Source organism: Pollicipes pollicipes, unplaced genomic scaffold (assembly GCF_011947565.3).
Source record: "Pollicipes pollicipes isolate AB1234 unplaced genomic scaffold, Ppol_2.1 Scaffold_1600;HRSCAF=1878_pilon_pilon_pilon, whole genome shotgun sequence".
Taxonomy (NCBI): Eukaryota; Metazoa; Arthropoda; class Thecostraca; order Pollicipedomorpha; family Pollicipedidae; genus Pollicipes; species Pollicipes pollicipes.
In genome coordinates this window covers 22854298-22869609 of record NW_023595962.1, presented here as the reverse complement: position 1 = coordinate 22869609, position 15312 = coordinate 22854298, and the positions used below count along the sequence as shown (strand labels likewise).

Below are 15312 nucleotides of genomic sequence, written 5' to 3'. Positions count from 1 at the left end.
ACCTACTCGACCTGCGTTACACTACTGCTGGGTGTGCTATGGACCGGTTCGCACCTTGAGCAGTGTGACGGTGTCAAGATGGAAAGGCATATCTTGCACTTGAAGAGCACCTGTCCACATTCATTCGTCTGCCTGCCGGCACGCGCGGGCTCCATCAAGCTGCAGATGTGAAGGTGGAGGCTGATCTGACCTGATCGTTGGGTTCCGATCGGCCGATGCCTCTGGTCACATACATGGTCGTTCGATCTGAGCCACGCGCTTTTGGCTGGTCGGTCCCGTTCTTCTGAGTTCTTGCCGGTCTACGGGGCGTGTGTCTGGGCCGGTCGGCTCCCCTGTAGGCGCCCGTCACTTCTAGCTGCTCTGCCTGTTGGTCTGTGACCTCCTGTCCGCCGACCCGCGACGTTCCTGCCTGCTGGCCCACGACGCTCCTGCACGCTTCCCTTCGACGGTCCTACATGCCGGTCTCTGGCGTTCCCGTCTGCCGGTTCCTGCCGGGTCAGCTGCCGCCCCGCGTGGTCGGCATGCAGGTGAGCGGGCCGCTGCTCGCCTCGCCTTCTGGTTGCCGCTGACCTGCTGGCGGCCGTCCGTGACAGAACCGCTGGGAAAGGTGGAGGTCTCGTAGTCTACGTGCAAAGTTAAGTGCTTTACTTCCGTGGTAGATGTGTGAATTGAATCCATGCCTGACAGTACCCCTGAGACCGAGGGCAAGGTCGCGAACAACACTATTGTTGGTGGAGTGGCGGCACCTATGGGGGAGAGGGGGTGTTATGATGGCTTCTCTTATGCTCTCTAGGGAGGGAAAGCTTAGCCGCTTCATTTCCGATTGCGATGCATTTTCCTCTCTGTTCAACTGGCATGATGATGCCCTCTTTTTCAAAGGAAACATTCCACATTTGTATGGAGTTTTGATTTAAAATAGTCATATTGAATACAAGTTCCGTGAGTTGTCGAGTGCAGTTGCGAAGAACGTTATGCATATAGATCAGACGGTATTGGTAGCCTTAATCCTCGTAGAATCAACAGGAAAAGTGGGAGATACATGTGGTTTGTTGGCTAACTGCCTCCATGGAAGTGAATCGTTTCCATTAAGGTGTGCTTCGTTTTCATAAGGGCGTGAAGCTAAAATATCACATCTTTCTCTCCCTTCTCCTGTTTATTCTACGAGGATTAAGGCTATCAATGCTGTCTCATCTATTGAAGGTCAACTGGTGAAATTCACAGCCCTTCCCTTCTAAGATCGAAACCCTTCCAGTTTCTGAGCTATACGCCCCCGAAGATGTGCAAACTATTCGGGGATACTATTGACAAAAGCTGTACAGGCAAAAGACCGCTTTGGGCGGCAAGAAAAGACGGGATGTTTGCGGCATGGACAGGTAGTGGCGTTGTTGCGGTGACAGTGAATTTGGCTTTCGCGTTTTTGCAGATTGGCCAGCTGCCACGTTCCCCCGTAGGACCGGTCCGCGCCAAACAACATCACTTACCCTCCCAGGTTACGTGTGCCATCTGCCGGGCCGCCGGACTGCCATCCAAGCCAGGAAACGAGCATTAAGACGTTTAAATCGCTGCTCCACACAGGCTAACCCTGTGACGTTCAAGCATACGATGGCGCGGGCGCGGCGCGTGTCCATGATGCGAAGCGGGCTTCACGGTCGGCGTATGCTGCTGACATTTACCGTTTTACACAACTGACGCTAGTTTGGAACCGCATCAGGCTCATGTCTAGCAAATGTTCATCGATGCTCGTACCTGTACTAAGTGTGGGTGGCACAACGGCGACCAACACTGTCGGAGTGTGTAACATATTGGGGCACACGTTCTCGGAGCTGTCCAAACTATGCTCTCGGAACCCTGAATTTATGCGGCATAAGAGACTGGGCGAGTGTCACCAAGAAAACTTCCACTCATCAGGCACCGATAGTTGCAATGCCTTTTACAGGGTTTTAATGCTTGATCTCAAGATTATCATATCATACATCATGTTAAAATTACATTATATAACACGCTACATTGTATTATGTTATATATTTGGCATCAACTGACCGTCCACATCCATACGTGGATAGTACGTGTCATTAGTGGGATAGATAAACGGTATGTCAAAAAAACAACGGAAAGTAACAAGGGATAAAAACGCATGAGGGCATGCACGCATAAACAGAATGAGGCTACCCCATGGCACAAAAAATGGCCTGGCAGCGCGCTTAAAACTTGTTGAATGCCATTACCAAGACCAGAAGCGAAGCACCAGGCTCTGGTCAAACTACAAACGTGTTACAGGACATATTGTGTCGACAATGCTGATAATCTCAGATCCTGCCTTGATAGGTTGCAGGTTATGTCGTAAAACTGAACTAATTTAGTCGCACAGCTGAAACCGAACCCCGTCCGCCTCGCAGTAAAGCTCACCCAGGGGCTGCTTTATGATCCATAAAAGAGCTGTACAATGTCAACATGGCGAGGCTTACCCAGTTCAACGTTTAATCTCTCGCACTGCGGCAGGCCACTCACCGACAGTGGACGATGGGAGTGAATTTGAAGTTTGGCTCTGCCGGACTAGCGAAGGGATGCAACATCTATCTTGTTTTAGGTTAGTTTTCGACGCCGTGTCGCAAATGCGCGCCGACAATTTTTGGTTTTCACACAACGGGGAAAAAGGCAGTTAAAAGAAAAGTCGTCCTCCGATTTTCGGGCCGGGCTTTGTGCCTCTTAAGAAAGGTTGCCCTACCTTCCCCTATGACTTATACATAAATCCGTCATGATTCTACCACAATCGTTAAAACACTGGCCCACAACTCTGGAAATTTCAGAATCCTCTAATTTTTGGGGTCGATCTGTTCTCTGTCCATATTCAACCAGGTTGATGAGGTTTTAGTGATTTTCGCACACCATTACGCATTTGTTACGTGAACAATTGTGTAATAAACGCCATCTAGAATTGCAGCTTCGGGAATTCTCCTTGTAATGTCAAATAAGATGCAGTTTTTGAACCAGGTTTCGGACCGCGTTGCAGGTTCTTATTCATGTGACTTATGCACTTCATGACGTCAGACCTATTTTCAGACAATCTTAAAGTTTTTGAAAAAAAGACTGCATATTTGTACAGCAATATTACACGGATGGCCTAAAAAGATGTCTCAACGATACAGCAACTTTGAAACAAGACTTTCGAAGATCACACGCTGACCTCAGCTGTTGGCATCCCCAAAACACTAACAAACGGCAACTCTTCTAGTTTTGATTTACCTTGCAGAACGTTTGCGGAGTATTTTGGCTCGCTCTGGCGTCAGGGTTCTCGCTAAGCAAGCTTGCCGCAAAGGCTATGGTCTCACCAGCGCAGTGGCACAATGTCAGTTCCACGGACAAGATCTGCTGCAAGACTCCGATGCACCATGCGATGTCACAGCAGGGCCGTCGCTGCACGGTGCTGGTTGCTGGTTGTCACTTGGTAACTAGGCGTCAGAGACAGACTATGTCCGCACTGTTTTCTCGGACGCGAGCGGCAAGACCACTTTACACCGGCGACATTTCCGATGGCTATGTCGCCTCGGTGGCCGCTGCTGTTGTCTGACCAACAGGCTTATTATGACCAACAGGATTATGACCGCCGCAGCAGGCTACCAGCGTCACCAACCGGTGACGTACGCAGTAGGCAGGATGACGTTGTCCAATTCGTCCAACCAGAGATCGATTATTGGCGGTGAGGACGTCTCCAAAGCGCGTCGACCGAAAGTTCCCATCGGCCAGAGCCTGTGATGTTCAACCAACCGACTCAACTGGACAACCAATCGAGCTATATGGACGACCAGAGTTTCAGCATTATGTTCTCCCTATCGACCAGTATGTACCACTGCAGACCACTAGCAAAAGAAATGAAAATTGCTATTTGAAAACATGTCAGCCAGAATATCAGCAACGTACTTTTGCAAACTTAATGTGGTCATTATCACAAAAGCTCTTGTGAAGCATAAGGGTATGCATGCCTTCAGCACCTCTATCTTGGGGTGAAGAAAGCTGCTTATACGGTATTTAAAGCAATCACCTCTCATTCACGATGCCGAACTGTCATCGTCACATCACCTGATCACATGCAGCCGTCACATCACCTGATCACATGCAGCCGTCACATCACCTGATCACATCCAGCCGTCACATCACCTGATCACATGCAGCAGTCACATCACCTGATCACATCCAGCCGTCACATCACCTGATCACATCCAGTCGTCACATCGCCTGATCACATCCAGCCGTCACATCACCTGATCACATGCAGCCGTCACATCACCTGATCACATGCAGCCGTCACATCACCTGATCACATGCAGCCGTCACATCGCCTGATCACATGCAGCCGTCACATCGCCCGATCACATCCAGCCGTCACATCACCTGATCACATCCAGCCGTCACATCACCTGATCACATGCAGCCGTCACATCGCCCGATCACATCCAGCCGTCACAAGCCAGCGCCGCCGTCCACTGTGCACTGGGGACGGAGGACAGCAGAAGAAATGTCGAGAATGTTCCACACGTCTGTGACGTCAGCCGCGTGGGCAGCCACGGCAATCTTCACTGCATTATTATGAGTTGTTTAGTGCACTAACGAGGAACATTATTCACATCGGTAAGACAGTTGTATTGGCCTTATTCCTCGGAGAAAAACCAGAAGAATGGAGATATAAATGGGTTGATATTTCGACAACACGCCTTCATTGAAACAATCACAGAAGGGATATCATTCTGCTATTGATCCGACAAAGGCATGTTGCCGAAATATCAACCCAACTGTATTTCCATTCTTCTGGGTTTTCTCCGAGGAAGCAGGCTAATGCTATTGCATTAGTATGAGCACGGTCCATAGGTCCCGGGTAAAAACTATCACGCGTTTAGCTCCCTGTGCCAAAATATCTGTCGTCTCACATGGCTTCACGCCTGAATTCTACATCAATACACTTCTTATCACAAGAGAGACAACTTCAGGCTCGTTTCCAGCGCCCATAGCTGCGCCGGTCCCTGCATTCTCCAACATTGACATAGCGCTGAAATGATATTGCGCATCGACTTGTTTTGGCACTCTCTTGACGCCAGCATATGTGCAACGTCAAATATTAATGCGATTGAAGGTATCAGTGCATCAGTTGGTTCGGCCGGTGCTGCACGTAATCTCTTACAATGACCCAATTTTACTTCTTTTAACTACTGTTGCCGGCAGCTGCGCTGCAAGTGTGCAGGAACACGCACATTTTGGTGCGTTGCCTAGCAACGCTTGACTGAGTGGTTGTGAGGCCCTTGATATGGACACATTCAGCCGTTATTGGCAACGGACCCGTACGTTGGTTCTGCCTGACATGACCATTCTGTCCTAGGCTGATTGAGCTACAGATACTGTGACCAGATATTTAAAGGTGTGCTTATGAGAAAAACAAGACGCGGAGCTAGACGATGTGCCCCGAGTAAACGGCAGTGAATCGGAGAGTGGGGGGCCTGGGGAGGGAGGGGGGGGGGATAGGGGCATCTCTGCCCTGAGCCATTGTTCCATTCTGCGCTCCCGGGGCCGTGCTTACCTTCTCCACGCATCTCACAATATCGAGATCCTCAAAGTCTCGTGCCTCAACTTCAGGCCAATCCTGAACTTCACCTCAGCGGCGCTCATCAACGCTCGGATTCGGCCCTGACTCTGCTCCGACGCTGTTGAGAACCGAGGCCAGCAGGTGGTGCGTACTGCGTCTCACCGCAGAGCTCTACATCCATCCGCCTGCCTGCCTGTTGAGAACCGAGGCCAGCAGGTGGTGCGTACTGTGTCTCACCGCAGAGCTCTACATCCATTCGCCTGCCTGCCTGTTGAGAACCGAGGCCAGCAGGTGGTGCGTACTGCGTCTCACCGCAGAGCCGTACAGCCATCTGCCTGCCTGCCTGTCTCGCCTGTCCGGAGAGATTTCTTACACGGGCAGCGGGGTTTCAGCGTTTTACATTGGTGGCACATGGTACATATCGCAACCTCACATGTCATACGGTGTGACCTTGGGCACATGCCACGGTTTTCTCTTTGACGCGATACCCAGAGCATACGTCTTGTATTTGGAAGGATTTCATTGACAACTGCAAAGCGTAATCAACTTGCAAAGGACTCTCCTATTGCCAGCAATAGTAGCCACGCACCACGGACTTCGGTGACCGCCTGACCCGCGGCGGCCCGACCCTGACCCGGGCCATGCCCGACCGGTGGGTGCAGCCCACGGGCTGGGACAGCGGCCGTCTGACCCACGGCGGACCTGACCCTGGGTCAGGCGTGGTTCCGGTCCGACCCGTGGGCGCGGCTCACGGACCGAGTCGGCGGCCGTCTGACCTACGGCAAACCTGACCCTGGGTCATGCGTGGGTCCAGCCCGACCCGTGGGCGCGGCTCACGGACCGGGTCGGCGGCCGTCTGACCTACGGCAAACCTGACCCTGGGTCAGGCGTGCGTCCGGCCCGACCCGCGGGTGCGGTCCACGGACCGGGACGGCGGCCGGCCGCCGGCGGCGTTTCTATGTATGTCGGTTTCCCGGGACAGTGCGGCGTGTTGGTGCCAACGGTGGCCGGGGGGCGCCGGGCCGGGCGGCGGCGTCAGTGGTGGGACCGAGACCTCAGCACAGGGCGGCCCCGCTCCTCGGCTGCGCCGCCATCAGCCACCGGCCCGCAGGTGGGTCACACGGCTCCGCCGCAGGTCATCAGGTGGGTCGCGTCACAACGCCGCAGGTCATCAGGCGGGTCGCACGACACCGCCGCAGGTCATCAGGTGGGTCACACGGCACCGCCACAGGTCAGCAGGTGGGTCACACCGCACCACCACAGGTCATCAGGTGGGTCATGCCGCGCCGCCATAGGTCATTATGTTTTTGATTGGATCAAGTTGATCTAAGGCTGCGCTGACATATCTTGCAACAAATGCAATTGACAAATGAAAAGTTAGGTCTGGTGCATTATTTTTGATACAAAAGGCTACAACGATACCACTGAGTGCAGTTTTTTATTTTCTTTTTCAATTTTATTCATATTTACGCACTATGTTGTAATGCGTAGGGTGTCTTGCTTGCGCTTTGCTTGCTTGTGCCTGATGCTTCTTGTGGTTTATATATAACAGGTACTCAAAGGCTGTCAATAAACTTGCTTTTATCTCAGTGTTAAGCGTGTTCTAAAAAATGCCGAAAATGGATGTAATGGCCGAATGGTTAGCGTCATGGACTCCAATGTTGGGGCCCGGGTTCGAATCCCGTTTGCTCCATGGCCCATGGGCGTTAATAGGGCCAGTGTAGTTGCTGGCGCTTCATAAAAGCGGTGTGATGATGTGCGTCAAGTACCATAACCCCCCCCCCCCCACCACACACACACACACACACATACTGAAACGTTAACATTCTGCCAATGACGCGCAGAGCTCATAAGTGTTTGAGCTGGTCCGAAGTTTCACGACGGATGTTTGGATCCTGTTTCTTGACCAAGCGTTTCATAAAAGCGTTGTTCGCTGGCGGGCAACATTTCATCCGGCTACGTTGGTCTATTCGTGCGAAATGGGTGATGTTAAAGTATCGAGCGGCAACAGCCATTGCAGCGTCCGCTGGTGAAGTCGGTGAAATTGCAACGTCTGCTGGTGAAGTCGGTGACATTGCAACGTCTGCTGGTGAAATCGGCGACGCCGGCGGCTATATAGCAAAAAAGCTTATAGGAAGCGGCGCCCACCATCCTCAATGTCCCTAGTCATCATTGTGTATCATCGATGGATGTTCACTGGTACCATGGGTGTTTACTGGTGTTCACTGTGCGTCTCTCAGCAGCACCATCGACGGTGTTACGACTGCTGTTATAGGCTGTAACGTCATGGATGCGCAGCCACCACAGGATCTAGCGTTGTGAATGTACAGCCACTACATTAACATGGGCAGCGAGAACGGTTTTACAGCGTTTGGTTAGAAACTTTCATCTGGACGTTCTTAGTGAAACATTAAGCCATGCTGAAATCTGTGAGAGCCTCTTTTTTGTGAAGTTCATTTTGAAAATATACTCCTATTAAGAAAACATCTGGACATACCCGAAATGATAACGTGAAGATCTCGTTATTGATAACCAAGTTGGCCTTTGAACACACCTACCAAGAGCCAAAAAATGTTGAAGAAGAACATTATTTATGGCAGGATGTCGAGTTATATCAAGAAACTGCGAGGTGTATCGACACTTCACTCTAATTTAATCGTTTTAAACTTTAAGCTACGCATAACTGATCAAGCTTCCTCTTTCTGAGCAAATCGCTGACGCAGGACTGTCTGATTTCAGCTAGGCCTCAACTGAAGTACATGCAAAAGTACTTACCAATCGGAAATTATGAGTATCTGTTGTCAACAACTCCCATTTTCTCCACGCCACTCTGTAAACATACGTTCAAGGACTGATCAACAGCTTATAATACACTAAATGAGATGAACTTGGTATTATACGTATTTATTTTGAGCAACCACGATGAAATAAGTGGATGCAGGCGTTCAGAAATTCTCATCATTCTTTATGTTGACATCACTATTGTGCCGGTGATGCACGCTACAGCTATTCTTCGGTAATATAAGCTGATTTATATCGTCAGACTGGTTACTACCAGCCGCTTTCGTCATTGTGTCCAAGCCAGTCCGTGTTTGACTACCTGATGACGTGGTTTCAAAATAAATTCAAGCGTATAACCCACTTAGCCTACTTGGCTTAAAATTTGCTGGACCAAAACTCAGTACTTTAAATATAAGCGATTGCATAGGTTATTGCTGCCTATTGCACTAAAACGGAAGGAAAGGATGCATGTAGTAACCGACGCGGCCATTCATAACTTACCGAATGAGTGCAATGCTTACTTCATGGTGGTATCAGTAAAGCAGTGGCGTTGGAGTGAATAGGCTGGTGGCTGCGAGATGACTTTGCAGAGATAAACGTCCGAATGGCACATATTAGAGATCGTTTCATACCACGCAAGTGTTAGACTGAAGCATACATTTAACCTGTAAGGGCTAAGGTTGATCCTCTGAACGGATTAGCAGTTCTACTATTGCGCAAAGTCCTTGTGGTGCTGCGAGTGGAAATCCGTTTCGAGAATCAACCTTGACGCCGCTCAAATGAGATCCAGGGCCTGGACAAATCTTAACTCGCACGAATGGATTTCATGCAGATTTCATTCAGAGACACCACTTTCCGGTAAGGGGTCGTTTTCACCGCCCCGTACGGCGCCGCCTGGTGTTAGCTGCGACGACCAATGATGCGCGGGCTACGGAGACTGCAAGATTGCGAGCGCACATGCGCAAGATTTGCTGATCATTTTTGCTAATCGATTCTGGAAAAAGGGTGATCACGTCCGATGTGAGATCTCAGCTGGTGAGATCACCTGTCTTCCGATCCATCCGTCCGTGGCGGGAGTGGGTTCGAGTCGGTTCAGACGCTCGCTATTACGTCAGAGGGCAGAACAGATCATGCCGAACATTCCGACATCTTGATTTTTGCTACAAAATTCTGGCGTTATCGCTGAATTGCACCGCACCGCTTACCGCGAGCCTTGACACCAGAAACCCATGTCATCCAAAGACTTGAATTTGTCGTTTAAGAATAGAAAGATCGCTGCTCACATGGGCCTCGAAATCACTGAAACGCTGTTCTCAGTGCCCTACGTTTCGCGAGTGCCAAACATTCTTTTAGCTTGAAAAGTGCAGAATGCTTGGAACACTGACACCAAGGGCATATTCAAGATGTACTGCTCACGCCGCTGACACCGATGAGGGTGAACGGTAAAGCTGACACCAGTCACCCGCAAGTGCTGTCAGACGTCGGAAAGCGATAAATGCACCACAGCAATACGGTGCCCGCGCCGACTTCGCAGGAAATCCGTCTACGTAACGGGGAAATGTGTTGGTACCTTGTCCACTTGCAAGTTAGAGGATGGCTCGGGCTAGCCGACATTTCTAAAAATCTGACGGACGCTGTTTGTAAAGATTAAACCTGAATCTTTTAAATGGATGCTTTTTGGGGGAGTTAGAGCTCAAGCTAGGCAGTGATTATTATGTGAGCCCTGAGCTCTACCATGTGATCACGCAATTTTATGTCAACGACAGCATTTGGTTTAAAGTTTTGTTTTGTTTAAAGTTTAAAGCAAATGTTTAACGTGCCGCAATGCTCGGCGCGACCCGTCGCTCCCTCTGGCGTCAGCTGATTTCCCTCTGACGTCAACTGATTGCTTTGGGCGCGGTCTCTGCTACTGGCCGCAGGCCATACCTGTCAAAGGCGAAACTGCGAGCCTTGCAACCAACTGAGCTCCGAGACGAAGGTCTCGAGGCTAATATCAAGAAGCCCTCGAGCGTTTCGTGCTCGCGCTGGTTCCTGCTATACGCAGAAACACATCGGCACGAGGGCCGTGTCAGTATGCTTCTAGCGCGCCATCCGGCTCCTCAGCACGGCATGGAATTGAACCCGGGCCTACGAAAGTCCGGACTGGAATTGCGACAACCCCAGTTCTTTTTTTTCGCTGCGTAGCATGCGCTTAGCACGCGTCATCAGCAAGCTCCAGGACCAAAAGACACGTCACTGCCACACTACATCTACAATCCGGGAGGACCCAGCTGGTCGCGACACAGCCGCGTTTCTATGCCACGGCGCTGCGCGGTCATGGTCGCGAATAGCTGGCGGCCACGTCGTGAGCCGGCCCCGGCAGTCAATGTTGCCCGGGGCGCGGCGCCATGTTTGTCGCGGACGTGTGCGCGCCGCCCGGCGTCAGGGCAACTGGCAACCCTGGCAACCGGCCCGACGCCAACAGCTGACTGCCGTTATGCAGAGACCGCAGCGACGACCCAGGCGGAGGGACACAGGAAAGCTGTGTTCTCTTCGCCTTAACGTGCAGTTTTTATCCGAGCACCGCGTTCAGACGAGCCCTTTTTAATAGAGGTGGGTCTAGCCTCCGGGCGCCGTTTCCCAGCAACCGTTTCCAACACATATGCGGGGGAGAGGACAAGCTCAGTGCAACTGTGTTGAGAAAGCAATTTATTTAAGGTCTGTAAATTTCTCACCTCACAGCAATGCCAGCGTGTTTTCAGTCACATGTAGCGAGGAAACAACATTTGCGGTGCGGACGCAGTAGGAGAGGAACTTGTTTAAGAACAAATATTTTTACCGCCATCTATGCTAAAACATGTATTGCGATGTCACTTGGAGAACCGCTGCATACTTCCGTTGGAGGGTTTCCGTTGACTGTTGGACGCATGGTGAGAAGTGAAGAACGCTCGTGGAAATGCGTTATCTCTTTTTGACCGTGCGGACTATTGAGATATCCCCTGGTTACGCTACTTAACAACGTGATAGACGTGGGTGCAGACAGCGGAAGTCTTGCCATTGCCTTCCGACTTCCTCTGGCCCAAAACCTTCTCTTTTTCTATACATCTTGCATGTAAAAATCAAAGGGAATCCTCCACTATCGCGTCACGGCCAAACAGGGAATAGTTAAGCTCGGCAGATCGTGGAAATTTGCATTCCATTAAACTAGTTTGGAAAAGTCGCTAATAACAGTGTCGTGCGCTTGCTTGTGCTCCACCTGCCCATAGCTGTCTTTCGAAACACTTCAATGGGCCTAGCAGTGAGAAACAGAAGTCCACCTACAATTCAATGGAACATCGAAGCGCCGTAATCCTGTTCAGCTAGTACACCACGGCTGGAATCGGCCCGTCACTTGGAGGTGTGCGCTCACCATCTCTCCGCCGAGGAGTGTTGCCCGCCCCCCACCCCCCACCCCCCCACCCCTCCTCCCCCGCCTCTGCTCTGACCGCGCCGCCAGACTCCGCTCTTGGCTGGTGGCGCCCTGCCCCCTGTGTCAGGGCGGGCCTCGATGTTCATTGGCTGGTGGCGCCCACCCCCCTGTGTCAGGGCGGGCCTCGATGTTCATTGGCTGGTGGCGCCCTGCCTCTGTGTCAGGGCGGACCTTGGTGTTCATGTCTTGTGATCCCGCCGCCGACGGCGGTCCCAACAGGCGTCTAACCAAGCTCAGTCATCTGGGGTGGAACACGGGCACTTCGACATATGGCAGCTTTCACCGCAGCTTTCATTCACCGCAGCGTGGACCTGTTTCTTAGCATTGTGACGTTGTAACGTGCCGGTCCCGGCAGGCTGGTCCAATCCGTTTGACCGGTGGTCTTCACTAGCCCCAGTCGCGGCCGGAGGGGAGGGTCGGGTGATCCCGTACAGACCCATGCCGCGCACGTACACAGTCACAAGTGTGTATTGATGTTAAGCGGGGCTGCAAGGGCAGCCAGGCTCTCCTTCTTTCTACGCAGTGTTATATTACCCGGGGGTGTAGTTTCGCAAAATCAGTTGAGGGTGCTGCGCAGTCAAAAATGGGCGAGCCGTTTGAACTTGCCCACTTAATAGCCCAAAAACGAGTCTTCCCCAGAGTTGGCACACTTTCTTGTTAACTTTAGAGAACTAGGTCCTCACCAAATGAAAAGGGAACGCCACCCCCCGCATAAATGAACTCACTTCCAGTAAAAGAATGATACTTGATAAGTCCTGGCACTAAAGGATGCGCAATCTGAATGAATACATGCTGAGTCTCAGCGCCAGTATCCCAAGCTTCAGAAGATGCAGTTCCAGTCATCAGACTCCGACGACATGCCCAGGCTCTCTCCGCACGTTATCTTGCTGACGAATCACCATCACCAACAAATACAGACAATTAAGCGGGCTTGCGGATATCACAGCCTCTCGCCTGAAACAACGCCAGCTCGTCAAACAATCTCTGAAAATGATGTGCTGTTGACCAAACAATGCCGGCCGCCAGAACCGGTCGGCGCCTCAGCGCGGCCGACTGCCGCTGACAGCCCTGACCTGACTGTACACCGTCTCCACAGCGGAGGTGGGGCACGGGTCACCAAGAACGTGCACGGCTGAGGCAGCGCCACCGCAGCCTCCCGAGCAGTCACCATGGCTGGCCGGCCATCTTCAGGGAAAGAGGTGCGTCCGTGCCCTGTGTTGCATGCGACAAAGTGTGCTGCGATCCGTGGCGGGCGCATGTGTGCATGGTAAATTAGCTTATGAGAAGCATGGCTTTAAGCTCCTTGAAAGAGCAATAGGAGACATTTCTATGACACGTTACACAAAGCATCTGATAAGCTTCCTCGGACCTTGACGTTGCGAGCATATCGCGCCTTCTGAAAGCGAACGACGTAACTTACCGCACGCGCGGAAGAGCAGCACGGCGTAACATACCGCACGTGGGTAAGCAACACGGCGTAACTTACCACACGAGCGGGTAAGTAATGCGGCATAACTTGCCACATGCGGGTAAGCAACACGTCCGTGACGCTCGGCCTTGTGGCATTTCGTGGTTTTGTGCTTCCTTTGCTCCCGTCAAACATCAATGTGTGAACGACTAAATCACATTCCAAAAAGTTTTGGAGCTTGAGCTGCACTGGGCAGCAAGCAAACAACAAATGTATTGGGAAGCACTGAACCTTATTTTAAATTATTGCTGTTCAAGTAACTCCCTCATGTCCCTTGAAGCCTGGTACATTGCTGTTCATAGTTAGGTGTATACGGCAAGCCTTTTGAGTGAATGGAAGGTGGCTGGTATCTGAATTGTAATTGTGAAAAGTGGTATTAATTATGCAAACCCTGCAAGTTGAATAAAAATATAACTATGTTAGGAATCATGCGATATGATCTGCGTAGCACGTGTCCGTTGTAAGCCTCGCGAACTCCCCGTATTCAGGGGCCACGCGATCTGTTCCTGTTCTGTGCCTGGGGCACATCTCGTAAGTGTTTAATATTCAGCTGGTATTTGGACAGAGAGCATCCGTCGTAAGCCTCGTAAATGTATGGTATTCGGCTGTTGCACGGTTGATACTCGAGATGAGCCTTTTTTGCCAATGATAATAATAAATAGATACCGTGATAATAAATGACAAATAGCCGATGAAGTTTACGCCCCCTTAAAGATCTCAGATAAGCCTCGTGTATGCATGGTTTTTGGACGGTATCTGATTGTCTCTGTCTCGCCGAAGCAGCAGCTCTGGGTTGCAGTTGACGCCCCTTAAAACTCTCAGATGAGCCTCGTGTACGCGTGTTCTTGGCCGGTAGCTGACCTGTCTCTGTCTCGCCGAAGCAGCAGCTCTGTGTTGCAGTTGACGCCCCTTAAAACCCTCAGATGAGCCTCGTGTACGCGTGTTCTCGGGCGGTAGCTGACCTGTCTCTGTCGCGCCCGAGCAGCAGCTCTGGGTTGCAATTGACGCCCCTTAACATTCTCAGATGAGCCTCGTGTACGCGTGTTCTCGGGCGATGGCTGACCTGTCTCTGTCGTGCCCGAGCAGCAGCTCTGGATGAAGGATGACCCGAGCGCCCTGGAGGCGTACGGAGATGACCCCGATGTCAGGCAAGAAGAGCCCAAGGGCTGCTGGGGATCCTTCACCAACTGCATTGGGGGTGAGCGCCGCCGAGGAGGACGAGGGATTGGGAGTGGGCTCGGGGTGGAGAAGGACCAGATGTGGCCGTGGGAGGGATGGGACAGGGAAGGGAGGGTTAGTCACGATAAGACGATAAAAGAAACACTGAGGGGAGGTTGACTGCGGCAGAAAGGCACGGATCGTGGGATGGGCTGAGAAAGTGACCGATTGTGATCACATACGTTTTTTTGTCATATGAGGCAGCCGCGCAACACTTTCAAAGATTATGTTTTCCGTACGCAAACAGCCCTGGTCAAACCGAATGCAAACAGGACCGGGGTGCTTCAGCCCGACTACTCAGCTTTGCGTATGATGACGTCACTGCGGAGGATACGCGCGTGCTGTCGTGCGCTATTTACACCTCCTCAACGTGGCGCTGGCGGGTATCGACCAATGGATCTACGGTCGTAAGTCCGGAGTATGACCACTGGCGTCATCCCACCAGAACACTGACGTCATCCCGCCAGAACAGCGACGTCATCCCACCAGAACGGTGGCGTCATCTCGCCAGAACAGTGACGTCATCCCGTTTCAGGAATGTGGACCACACGCCAAATGACACACACCAATGACAGGGAGATAGTGGTACGGACGACGCTGCGAGAGCTGGTGGTCTACATCGTGTTCCTGATAGTGCTGTGTATCTGTGAGTATCTGGTGATCCTAGTGCAGCACATCTGTGAATATTGATGCCCGTAATAATGCACACCTGGGACTACCCAGGTGTGTATCTGAAGTATCTTTTGCCGAAAGTGTCGCGTTTTTGTAAGCCGTCTCACGCCATAGCGTTGTGAGCATTGAGAATATGAAGAAAGCGAAATGCTG

General features: G+C 51.5%; 1 protein-coding gene across 2 annotated transcripts in view; it reads left to right on the top strand.

Moving 5' to 3' along the window:
* Positions 1 to 6613: 6613 nt before the first annotated feature.
* The window catches only part of LOC119090598 (polycystin-2), a 28171-nt gene continuing 19472 nt past the window's right edge, over positions 6614 to 15312 (top strand). For both annotated transcript variants that reach the window (XM_037213430.1, XM_037213439.1), the window contains exons 1-4: positions 6614 to 6683; positions 12898 to 13000; positions 14356 to 14467; positions 15023 to 15133. In XM_037213430.1, coding sequence (XP_037069325.1) covers positions 12971 to 13000; positions 14356 to 14467; positions 15023 to 15133 — 253 coding nt within the window. In that variant the 5' untranslated portion in view covers positions 6614 to 6683; positions 12898 to 12970. The remainder of the gene's footprint in view (positions 6684 to 12897; positions 13001 to 14355; positions 14468 to 15022; positions 15134 to 15312) is intronic.